This window comes from Ooceraea biroi, chromosome 4, assembly GCF_003672135.1.
Source record: "Ooceraea biroi isolate clonal line C1 chromosome 4, Obir_v5.4, whole genome shotgun sequence".
Classification (NCBI taxonomy): domain Eukaryota; kingdom Metazoa; phylum Arthropoda; class Insecta; order Hymenoptera; family Formicidae; genus Ooceraea; species Ooceraea biroi.
In genome coordinates, this window is record NC_039509.1 from 9,126,933 (window position 1) to 9,139,767 (window position 12,835).

A 12,835-nucleotide genomic window follows, 5' to 3' on the forward strand; every position below is an offset into this window, starting at 1 on the left:
ATAGTAACCAAAAAGAAAAATTATAACGAAAAAGAAAATAGTAACTAAAAAGAAAAATAACATCACAGTAACTGCTGAAAATGTCCACCTGCAGCCATGATACACGCCTCAACTCTCCTTTCCATTGATTGACGTACACGCTCAAAAATACCTGGAGTGTTACGTATTCTTTCACATCCATCTATTATGCGATTTCTGAGATCTTCTTCATTTTGAATAGGTGTAGCGTAAACTAAAGATTTAAGCTGTCCCCATAGAAAAAAATCTACTGGATTAAGTCTGGGGATCTTGCAGGCCATAAATGGTTTGGTCTTTGAGTACCTCGACCGATCCATCGATTGGCAAACTTCCTGTTCAAAAATTGACGAACTGTTAAGCTAAAGTGGGGTGGAGCGCCATCATGCATAAACCACATTCTATTTCTGAGCATGAGTGGAATATCTTCCAAAGGTAGCTCATCTTCAAGAAAATGTAGATACGAAGCACCGTTAAGTTTCAAGGGAAGAAAGACAGGACCAATCAAAAAGTTTTTCATTTGTTTCATTTGCAATAACACAAACTGTTCTATAATAAACGAAAAGTGAACGAAAACAGTGATGTACTTTTTTTGGAAAACAAAGCAGTTTAGGACATATGTTTATATGACCTTTTCTTCTTAAAATAAGCTAAGGAATATCTTCCTTAAGTTTGTCTACTTACTTAGGAAACACCCTGTATATACAGGGTGTCCCGGGTTTTAACCGACAAACTGCGGGAGCATATTCTACTAGTGGAAATAAGAAAAAATTCTTATATCGAGTTTGCTTAGAAATGCTTTATTACAAAGTTATAAACCAATATTGAAAAGAAATATGAGATAAGTAACAACGGAACATAGTGTAGAATTTGGAAGGTCAAAGATGTTTATGTTATGTGTATTCACATGTATTCATGTTCACTATGTTGAAACGATTCAGTATGATTGTTACTTTCACAACAGTAGCTGTTAGATTTCAATCGTCTTGTGAACTAGCAATTACTATCAGAATGCCAAAAGTGTTTTCAAATGAGGAATACACTGATATTCATTTCGTGTACGGATTCTGTGACGGAAATGCACGAGCTGCCGTACGAGAGTATCAACGTAGATTTCCTAACAGGAGAGTACCAGATAGATTTAAAGCAACGAATTACTAATTCAGTTACTGAGATGCAACAAAATTTTCAGGAATGTCGTACTGTAACAAATTCTGTACTACGTCGATGTCTAGCTTGTATCGATGTGCAAGGACAACATTTTGAAATGCGTCACTAAATCATTGCGTACATAATTTTTATTTTTGTGAAAAAATCCGTTGTTACTTATCTCATATTTCTTTTCAATATTGGTTTATAACTTTGTAATAAAGCATTTCTAAGCAAACTCGATATAAGAATTTTTTCTTATTTCCACTAGTAGAATATGCTCCCGCAGTTTGTCGGTTAAAACCTGGGACACCCTGTATATATATATGGTGTGTTCAAAAGATCCCCAGATTAATGTTTTTTAAATGTGGACTCTCGACGGCATCACTGAGGCGCGCCACACACTCTCTATTCAGTGATGACAGAAAGCATGCGACGATTCGCGAGACCATTCCCACTCCACCCTCATCGCATGCTACAAAGCACGCTTTCTGGCACCGCTGCCTCACTGTGCCGTAACCAACCACGAGCGCGCGGCCTTCCTACCGACGGCCTCGCTGCACGAGCCGCGCTCTCATTCGGTTACTTTAATCGGGTTTAATAACTCAGTTATTATTGCGAAAATCGCAAAATGGTACAGGACTTTTCGACTCAGCTAAGTCCAAACTATACGCCATTAACCGGTGGTAACAGAGTTATGAGACACCCTGTATAGAGTTGGATAACATATGTACTGAATAATGTTTATCTGCATGTAATGTGGCTGTAATTCAAGTCAGAAGTGTTGGCGATGAATTAGAAATCGCGAGTATCTCGGAACACATATTGTACGGCCCTGCGCCGCTGCGCGTATTGTACGTTCTACGGCCGACCGTTACAACAGAATAAACCGTTCGTTTAAACATATTACTCGTTCGCGTTTGTACGATTCCTTTTTGCCTTTATCCTGTTCGCCACTGCACCCAACAAGAAGGATATGCCATTCTTGGAAACAATCATTGGTATATTTTTTTCAAATTCTAATATTGATAGTTCTCAGTTATTAAATATTTTACATTTACATTTATTATTTATTATTTCACAATTTATTCAAACATTGCAAAAACATTTGACACACACTGTTATTTGCAAGTGCCAAACAGTTTCTGTTATTCAACCTAAACCGCGCTCGCACAATCAACAACATTGGATGGTTTCTACAAAGATCAAAGAGACCGAGACGGAGTCAACCTATTGTTCTTTCTTATACTACTTTCTTATACTTCTTTCTTATTCTACTGTGATCGTACTCGCCAATTTGACACCTGCAGACTTTTTTGTTCCCCAAAATCGAATTGGCGATGAAAGGAATTCGCTATGAAGATGAAAGTGATTTAATGTGTTGTGACAGAGCATTTAAATCAGATTTCTCAGGAGTTTTCTAAGGTCTTTCAACGGCTCTACTGAGTGTGTGGTGAGAAGGGAGATGTGCAGAATTAAATCATAAAATTTTCATCTATGGAGTTCGAGTTTTCATTGTATCAGTCTGGGAACTTTTGAACACACCGTGTATGTGTGTATGCGTGCATGCATGCATATTAAACATCATACAAATATTTGTAAATATTTAATGTAACATAATGATCTCATTGAAATTGAAGAAAAAATAAGATCTATTGTTATTTATTTAACTCTTTAAGCTTAACTTGTGAAAATTTAATATTAATTTTTTAGGAAGCAATCGAATTAGGAGTGTTCCTTCGAACGCATCCATTACGTGTTAGAATCTGTGACTTGTTTAATTTGGACAGCCGATTTATATTTTCGGTAATGATTATACAGAATTCGGACTTCGGTGTCGCTATCCTCACTCCAGATGCCCAAGCACCGCGAGAGACAGTGTGGACTATGTCGGCAGAGCGGCCTATCGCCAGATACGGAACTGCCGCGTAGAGCAGAAACATGCTTTATTTGTTACATTTGTAACAATGAGAAATAAATTATTAACATAAATTGTCGAACTTAAAACTTTGGCGTCTATCTGTCAAAATAGACGATGCCCCATCTGTCGATAGGCCGGTCCACTAGCATCATCGGCACTATCTTTTGCGGCGTTCAAGCGCCTGGTGGGGATAGCGGCACCGAAGTTCGAACTCCGATGCTTAACATTCTTTATGATTTATTTGCTTCTATCATGTTTTTTGTATTTATGTAAATATTACAATTAGTTTGTTATTTTTACGAAGAATCTAAAATTTTTTAATTATTTGTTTTTATAATCTGTCAAGAAAGAGCGTAATTGGCATAACTTTCAAATTGTTACAAAAATATAATAAGAAATATGTATACATATAGTTCTTAATTAGAATTGGAAAGAAAACATAAAGAAATGTCCATTTCACTCCATTTTTATTAATCTTGAATTTGCTGCAATATAACAAAAAGTAAAAGACATTTGCTGAAATGACTGCTAGCTAAAACCTTCTGAAGGTCACTCAGGAGGATGACCTCTATAACATGTATCAAGCTCAAGGTAATTGGAGCGAGATCCCTTAGTCCGAAGAATTACCAAAAATTGCTTCAAACAAAAGATTCAGTGTTTCTAATGCACTTTATAATAGCACTAGCTGGCGCTTGCTCCTCGCGCGCTTCGTGCGCTCGGTATATTTGGAAAATATAAAGTATAAAGAACGTATTTTGTGACGCGCACATTTTTAGAAGTTGCAAGACGATTGTACATAGTCTATGTTACTCAGGAAGATCTAAGCTATCCACCAGTGAAAGAATTTTTCAAATCGGTTTAATAGTTTCTGAGATTACCCCGAACAATGGAACAAACTTTACCTTTTTATTATATTAGTATGATATGATAACCACATTATTCAAACATTTAATATTTTTAAAATACTTTATTCATGAATTTATAAAATTTTTTCAATTTTTGTGTACAAATATATTGGATTGTAATAGAAGTTAAAAAAGTTAAAGTGCTATTTAATTTTTTTTATGAGAAAGGGAGAGAGGATAGATGAATTTACTAAAAAATAGGAAATATGAAATTATCACTAAGGTGGTAAATGGTAATGTAATGCAATGGCGCACATTGTAGCTAAATAAATAAATAAATGGTAATTATGCATAATAGGGGAGCCAGCCCCGATGACCTTGACCTTGACATATGTTATAGAGGTCACCCTCCTGAGTGACCTTCAGAAGGTTTTAGCCGGCGGTCATTGTTTATTAAAAAATTAATAACCAAAGAAGTTTAATAATTTTGCACAAATTTTCAGCTATCTACGCTCTTTCACAGCCCGCTTCGCGGGAGGGCGGGAGGCAGGGGCTTCGCCCCTCACCCCCGCCGGAGCCAGTGTAACAGATTTCACCGTACAGAGTTCAAATTAGTTTATATATTTGTGTATTTGACACCTTATATAGAGTATACGTGTTTGTATTACTATATTGTGCGCTGATATTATGTTGTGTTTACCTTTTCTACATTCCTCTGAATTCAGCTAATAGAATGAGCCAGTATAGGACAGGTTGTCGTACGATTAACATTTAATACGTGAAAGATTAATTTCTATGCATTTCTAGCTTATGAATAAACTTAAATTAAATAAAAATTGTTTATATCTTTATTCTTGAGGTTTCTTGACAAAAACCTAACCTAACCTAACCTAACCTACCCTACCCTGGCTTCGCCCCTCCCCCACCGGGATCCGTGCCGTGTACCACGTGATCAAAATCTGTACGGTGAAATCTGTTACACTGACTTCGGCGGGGGGGAGGGGCGAAGCCCCTGCCCCCAGCCCTCCCGCGAAGCGGGCAGAAAACGAACGTATGTGCCCGAGGCTCCACTTTCGTAAAATATAACCTAACAAAGGTTGGGTTAGGTTAGGTTAGGTTAGGTTTGGTTAGGTTAGGTTAAAGCAGAGAATAATTTGTACTTATATTAAAAGAAACTATTCTATATATTAACGATTCACTGCTTTAAATGACTTCAAAATATCTACTACATTTTCGAAACTTCTTTTGTTAATAACTTTTTAATAAACAATGACCGCCAGCTAAAACCTTCTGAAGGTTACTCAGGAGGGTGACCTTTATAACATATGTCAATGTCAAGGTCATCGGGGCTGGCTCCCCTATTATGCATAATTACCAAATAAATTTATTTATTAATTATTAATTACATACTAATTAATTTTTATTAATTATTAATTATATATACTATAATTATTAGGTGTGTGCATAAGTTTTCAGCGCTACCTTTGAACATCTGAGTAAAGCTATCTGGGAAGAGAGAGTAAGAAAACTAAGTGGGATTACATAGATTGATATCTAGTTTCTCAATAAAACGAGTTCATAGTTCATTAGTCATGGCTGCCGACAGGATACACGTTTGACATTGCATGCTATTCCTTTTCAACCTTGGAAAGTCTGCTGCAGAAGTCAAAAAAACAATCGACGAAGCATACGGGCAGGACAGTTGGTACAAGTACGGTGAATGGTTTGCCAAGTTCAAGAAGGGAGATTTCGACCTAAAGGACAAGCCAAGAAGTGGAGGACCTCAAGAATTTGAAAACGATAATCTGAAAGCACTACTCGAAGAAGATCCGTACCAAATAACTAAGGAACTGGGTGAGAAGCTTGGAGTTGACCATTCGACAATCGTCTGCATGCACTTGGTAAGATCCAGAAAGCTGGTAAATGGGTTCCACGAGCTTACAGAACGCAACATCGAGAATCATCTGAACACTTGCGTGTCACTTCTCGCCATAAAAGAAAGTCTTTCCTGTGGAAAATCGTAACAGAAGATGAAAAGTGGGTTTACTACGATAACCCTAAATGTCGAAAATCGTGGGTAAATCCAGGTCAGCCGTCCACTTCCGTCGCTAGAACGAATATCCATGGCAAAAAGATATTGTTGTGCATCTGGTGGGATATGAAGGGCGTGCTCTATTACGAATTGCTAACGCCTGGTGAAACCATCAATGCCGAACGCTACAGCAATCAATTGCTCCGTTTGAGCGACAAAATCGAGGAGAAACGACCGTTTACTGGCCAAGGAAAGCGACATATTGTCATATTATTGCATGACAATACTCGTCCACATGTCACTTTAACGACAAAACAAACAATCTTCGACCTGGGCTGGGAAGTTCTCCCACATTCAGCATATTCATCTGATCTCGCTCCTTCAGATTATCATCTGTTTAGATCTCTATAGCACACACTTTCTGGCCAGCGCTTTGCAAACATCGATAATATCAAAAATTGCATCGACAACTTCATCGTCTCTAAACCTCAATCCTTCTTTGAGCAGGGAATACGAAAGCTACCTGATTTATAAAGGCTAAAGTGATAGAGAGTTAGGGAAAATACTTTGATGATTAAGATTTGTATACCATTTTCTAAAAACGTAATTTTCATTTTCCATAAGAAACGCTGGAAACTTATACACACACCTAATATATGTGTAAATTATACCCCTGGATTAAATGATGAAACTTGAAATATGAATTTAGTAGCTAAAAACAAAAAAAGTTCTCTCTTATATTCAACGGAATGTTTTTCAAAATATCATAAAATTCATTGTTCAAAAATTCGAAAAATCTGTTTGCATTCAAATGAGTTGATAGAAAATGTAGTCCAATTAAAATATTGCCCATTATTCCTAATCACATATTATACTAAAAATACTTGTTGTGTTGAAAATATTGTTCACGAATTGGGGAGCGGTGCATTTTGGTACAGTACAATTAGACACGAAACTTTGCACATGGTTTAACATTGGACATAGTGCAGATGGACACCATTCGACACAAAAAATTTGCACACCATAAAGTTGAATACTGTAAAGTTGGACACCGTTCATTTGGGGTGGCACCCGATTGACCACATTAATATTGGACACAGCCAATACAATTAGTCAAATTTAACCCAACTCAACCAAAGTAAGCAATTTGATTGGCCTGTGTCCAATATTAACGTGGTCAAACGGGACACTCCCATTCATTTGAACACAAAAAAGTTAGACACCGCGAAATTGCAGGTTAGTTTAGGTTAGATTAGGTTAGATTATGGTGTATAACTTAACGGTGTGCAACTTTTTTGTGTCCAAATGAACGGTGTCCAACTTTGTGGTGTGCAATTTTGTGGGGTCCATATTTCGACATTCATTCCTATATGTCTGCAATTTCAGAAATCGATATTTCTTGAACGAAGCGTTTGCGAATATACTTCCAAAGGAAATTGTTTTTTGTTTTGAGGTTCTAATTCATATTTCAAGTTTGGCCATTTAAAATGAGACACCTTATATGTATAGAGTGTCCCATTTTAATAAATCCTCTTGAATTTCTCCGAAATCATGCAAAATATCAAAATCCGATTTTGACGAGGTTATTGGGGGAAATTTAAGGTTAAAAAATTGAACTTGGACGGAGGTGTCAAATAAAAAGCAACTTAATTTTTTTAAATGGAAACATAGCTTTCTAAAAAGTTATACATGTAGTCCTTCTCATTACTAATTCAAGGCACTATGATCTAATGTCGTCGAAGGACGAATGATCAAACACGAGTTTATAATATCAAGTCTGAGGATCAAGTATAAGAAGCTTATATCAGTTGTGCTGTAGTGGCAGTACTGCTAGACGGTCACAGCCGCACACAAATACTCAGTGATAAGAAATTTCCAGTTAGGCTATTTAAGAAGCTACACCGAGAAGTTGAACTCGAATTTGATTTTGTTTACCGGCATTTATATTCCTTTATTCTGATTTAATATTACAATGGCACATTGCACACCAAATAAAATAGTGGATATGTTGTTCATTTTAGATGAACGGGAAAGGCAGCTGCGCGCTTGTATTCCGACTGATATCCTAATAGGTGCCATTCAAATCACACTGTAATTCGAAATTGCTTAAGACTTCTAGAATAAATAGAATCCATATACATACACGACCAGGATCATCCGAAATTACTGAGCTCGCACTGTTAGGCGCTATAGAGGCCACATTACTCTCCGCAAAATAAATATCATCCACAATATTTCGACTGTCATCAACTGTTTCGCGAATATTAAGGAGATATAAGTTTCACACCACTCATCACTTATCATTCATTTATCACCAGGGCAACTAAAATATGCTAGAGAATATATTTTTTTATTTGATTAATAAAGAAATTAATTACATATAAATGCGTTTCAGAAAAAACTGTGCATTTGAAGCCATATATGCTATAGTATTGTTACATATTTCATCCATAAGTGCATAGTTTTGCATATTTCACCCATTTGTGCATAATATTTACATATTTTACCAATTTTTTACATTTCACATTGTTTCCTGATTTAAATTCTTTTTTTCTATTATTTTTCCTAAGTTGGTAATAAACAGGATAATTAAAATAAAATTATGCTGTGGCATATCTTTTTGTTTCGACTGATAAAAGAATTGACTAGATTGGTAATTTTTAAATCACGCGCCGCGCACTAGTATGCACCGAGAGGCAGCTTTTTTTAATATGCTAGGAATAGAAAACTCGTTATCACTTTCAATTGTTTCGGCGTTCAGCTGCCGATCTCTATCGTAGGAGATAGAAGATAGAAATCCTCGACGCGATGAGAACACTACGCTATAGCTACTTCCTTAATATTATAGTATGTTCGTTGTTAGGGTAGAGCGGTAGGCAGATTTGTAGTTCACAGTCTATTAGTTTAATGCAAATATAATACAATAAAAGTACAGCACACCAACGGTACCACACTCCGGCACGCGGTGCTTGTTTTTTACACTCTCGCTACTCGCCGAATCGCACTCGCTCGCTCGCAATACTCTGTTCGTAACACGCTTGACTCGCAACAACTTTACTACATGACAGTTCGAGACTCTCTCTCTCTCTTGACTGCTTTGTTCGCGACCCTGCGACAATACCGAATTCGACAAACACCCCCTTCCTCGCGAACGCTGATCTCCTCGCAAATATCTTCCCCACACGAATAATAACTGGTAAACACCGAATTCGACATCCTACAATATTCATATACAAAAGTGCTAATTTACTGATATTGTTTTTGTGTTTGTAAATAAATGGCAAAAATAAGTTTATAAAAAATTCAATTAAAATTGTAAATCATATTCAATTTTCAAATTGTTTATAGATTATGCCAAAAATAAAGACATCAATTTCAAACAGATTGTCGCAATATGTGTGTGAATTTCCATTATTCAAATCTGATGGCGGTTCTTTTCTGCAAAATATGCAATAAAGTTATATCAGCTGAGAAAATATTTACAGTAAAATACCTGACAAGTAAAAAACATATTGAGCTTGCTAACAAGAATGAAGCGATAAGAAGTACACAGCAACTCTTTGGAGAATCTTCCATTTCTAAGATGAACAATATTCAATTCATAAAAGATTTGTGTAGTGCTCTTATTTCTGCGGATATACCGTCATAAAATGCGAAATCAAAACTTTGTGTCTTAGAAAAGTATACGTAACATAAAGTAACATCGAAGACCACTCTTCGTATAAATAGCTTCGTATAAAAGACATCGACATATAGAACGGACCGCTGATCGCAGTGGTGGAGGGACCAATCATGTTTGGAGTGACAGGCAGACAACTGGAGACACTTCCGTCTCTTTCTTGTAAAGCCTGATTGGCTACCGCGGTATTACAGTATGGTATTACAGAGACGGAAGTGTCTCCAGTTGTCTGCCTCTCCAAACATGATTAGTCCCCTCACTACTGCGATCAGCGGTCCATTCTATATGTCAATGTTAAAAGATCTTATAAAGCGACCATTGAGAACATCAAAAGCTGCGTCAAAAATCATTTTTTGTGGCTGTCAATCAATGAGACTACGGACGCAACTGACAGATGAATATGTCATTATTGGTGTTAAATAAGTATGTTTATTCGCGCTTCAGGAATCTTACATATAAGTCGAACGAATGTGTGTAAATACGTGTGATGCGAATGAGTGAGAGAGAGAGCTTGAATGAAAGAACTTAAGAGTCGAATAATATTGTCTATGTTTCCCGGCTGTAGGCTCAACGGATATGACGACAGCTATCGATTATTCCCGAATAATCTAGAATATCTAGATCGATAAACTGATCATGCGCCGATCATATTCGTGATATCCTTACGCCCAAAGTAAGCTCACTCTTGCTTGAGCCGTCGTATAGCACACACGTATAGTCCTTTGTCTAATAAAGTTACTTTGTAATCGCAACCTGCTGTCTATTCAATTAAAAATCACAACAATTGGTATTTTGGATTCTGAAGAGTTGAGTGAAAATACTTGTTAAATACTGTAATCCTGGATAAAGTAAATCAAAACACCATTGCATGACTTTTCGATGATTCTATCAAAATCGTGGCCGAAAGTTTTGATAAAGACTTGATTTTACTCTTTATTTGCTCTTTAGATGCTGCGCCGTATATGATAAAAGCACCCCAAGCAATACAGACATTTTACCCAAAAGTAACACATTTGACTTGCGTTGCACATGGTCTTCACTGTGTATGCGAACAAATACTGAGCCTGTATATTAAAGTTGATCGCCTTATCTCTAATGTAAAAAAGGTATTCTTAAAAGCTCTCTTGAGGGTACAGATTTTCCAAAATTTACCTGAAACTTGGTCTCGCGCTTCCTCTGCAATCGATAATCACACGATGAGGATGGCTTTAATGCCGTAAATTATTACACGACTAATTTTTAGAAAATTGTGCGAATTTCTGATGCTTTGAACGATGAGGAAACTGCCTTGAAATTTCAAAGAGTTTACTACGTGACAATAAAATTATAATCGATTTGAGTTTTGTTGCATCAAATTATGGATTTCTCGAGGCATTTGAACTTCGACGATCTTGAATCATAGTGCGTTGAATTGACAATGAGAAGTACTACATGCGTAGTGTTTAGAAAACTATGTTGCCATTTAAAAAACTAAAGTTGACCTTTATTTGACTTTGATGCCTGCGTTCAAGGTTAAAGTTTTTCAACCAAAATTTATCCCTCTCCATAAACAACCTCATAATAACAGGATTTCGATATCTTGCATGAAATTTCGGAAAAATTCAAGACAGAAATTCAAATTGATTAAAATGAGGCACCCTACACCCTACACCCTACGCCCTACACCGTACACCCTACATACACACACACACACACACACAAAATTTATTTATTAATATATTAATATATTTCTTATATAGGCATTTGGCGTTATACTGATGTATGTAATCCTAGCATCATCGATACATTGAACTTGGATGATGACTTTAAGGAAGGATAATATTAAATAAAGAATTAACTTAATGCCAAAATATGTTTGCCAATAATCAATCTTTTTTACCTTAATTCCATTTTAAACATTATTAGTACAGGATGAGCCAATAAGAATGATGTTTTAAATAACAATTATTAAGTAAAAAAGATGTAATTTTTTCAAATCTCTTTTATCGGTACATACAGGGTGTCCCAGACCTACCGTATAAGCCGTGAATGGTAGATTCCTGAGTTCATTTGGAGACGAAAATTCTAATGCCAAAATGTCGAGGGTGCTATAGTTTTTAAACGGGAAAGGTTTAAAGTTTACCAATAAGCTTATCAAAATTTCGCGCGTTCAGGGACATCACACATCAAAAGGGCCCTTCCACATCACTTTACTCAACTCGATAGAAACATGTTAATGTGTTCGAGTGTTAACTCGAAATTATTATTCACTTTATTTTTTGTACACTGTTCACAAGACCGACGAATATCAGCATAATAATAATTTCTACATTGTCATACGGAAACGCGATGCGCGTCGAACTTTCAAAGCACTCGTGCGAAGCGTGCAACGAATAAATGACGTTTCTTCTGTGATGAGAGAAAATCTATACGATCGGTATGAAGTTTTCTGCATGGTTTTCTGCATGAAATGTCGCTAAAGAAAAAACTTTATAGGAAAAGAAAATATTAACATAGTTGGCAATATTTTTTACTAATTTATTAATTTATTTAAAGGAACAAGTATCGTGCTGCGCTCGAGTACATCCAGAATGTAGAAAGATCAATTACGACGTGATTCTCATCACAGAAGAAACGTCATTTATTCATTGCACGCTTCGCACGAATGCTTTGAAAGTTCGACGCGCATCGCGTTTCCGTATAATTTAGAAACTATTATCATCCTGATATTCGTCGGTCTTGTGAACAGTGTACAAAGAAATAAAGTGAATAATAATTTCGAGTTAACATTCGAACACATTAACATGTTTCTATCGAGTTGAGTGAAGTGATGTGGAAGGGCCCTTTTGATGTGTGATGTCCCTGAGCGCGCGGAATTTTGACAAGCTTATTGGTAAACTTTAAACATTTCCCGTTTAAAAACTATAGCACCCTCGACATTTGGGCATTAGAATTTTCGTCTCCAAATAAACTCAGGAATCTACCATTCACGGCTTATACGGTAGGTCTGGGACACCCTGTATAGTTATAAATGTATACAGGTGTCCCATTTTAAATGTCCCAGGCAAAAATTTCGAAAAATATGGAAGATACGGAAAAATGTTTCGAACAAAAGTTATATGGTTTGAAGGGGACCACATGATGAAAATATGTACTTGACCTTGAGTAACCTTTTCAAGGTCAGGTCAATGTGATCGATGTTTTCTTTAATGGAA

General features: G+C 36.3%; 1 protein-coding gene across 3 annotated transcripts in view; it reads left to right on the top strand.

Annotated features, from left to right (window-relative positions):
* Nucleotides 1-12,835, top strand: part of LOC105275101 — a 71,487-nt gene that overhangs the window by 15,913 nt on the left and 42,739 nt on the right. The window contains exons 4-5 of one of the 3 annotated variants that reach the window (XM_011331751.2): nt 2,878-2,970; nt 11,381-11,491. The exons of 1 other annotated variant lie outside the window; for it this stretch is intronic. In XM_011331751.2, the coding sequence (XP_011330053.2) occupies nt 2,878-2,970; nt 11,381-11,431 (144 nt within the window). In that variant the 3' untranslated portion in view covers nt 11,432-11,491. Of the gene's footprint in view, nt 1-2,877; nt 3,545-11,380; nt 11,492-12,835 lie in introns of those variants that run through there. One more of the 3 variants, XM_011331750.3, reaches the window with a different exon arrangement.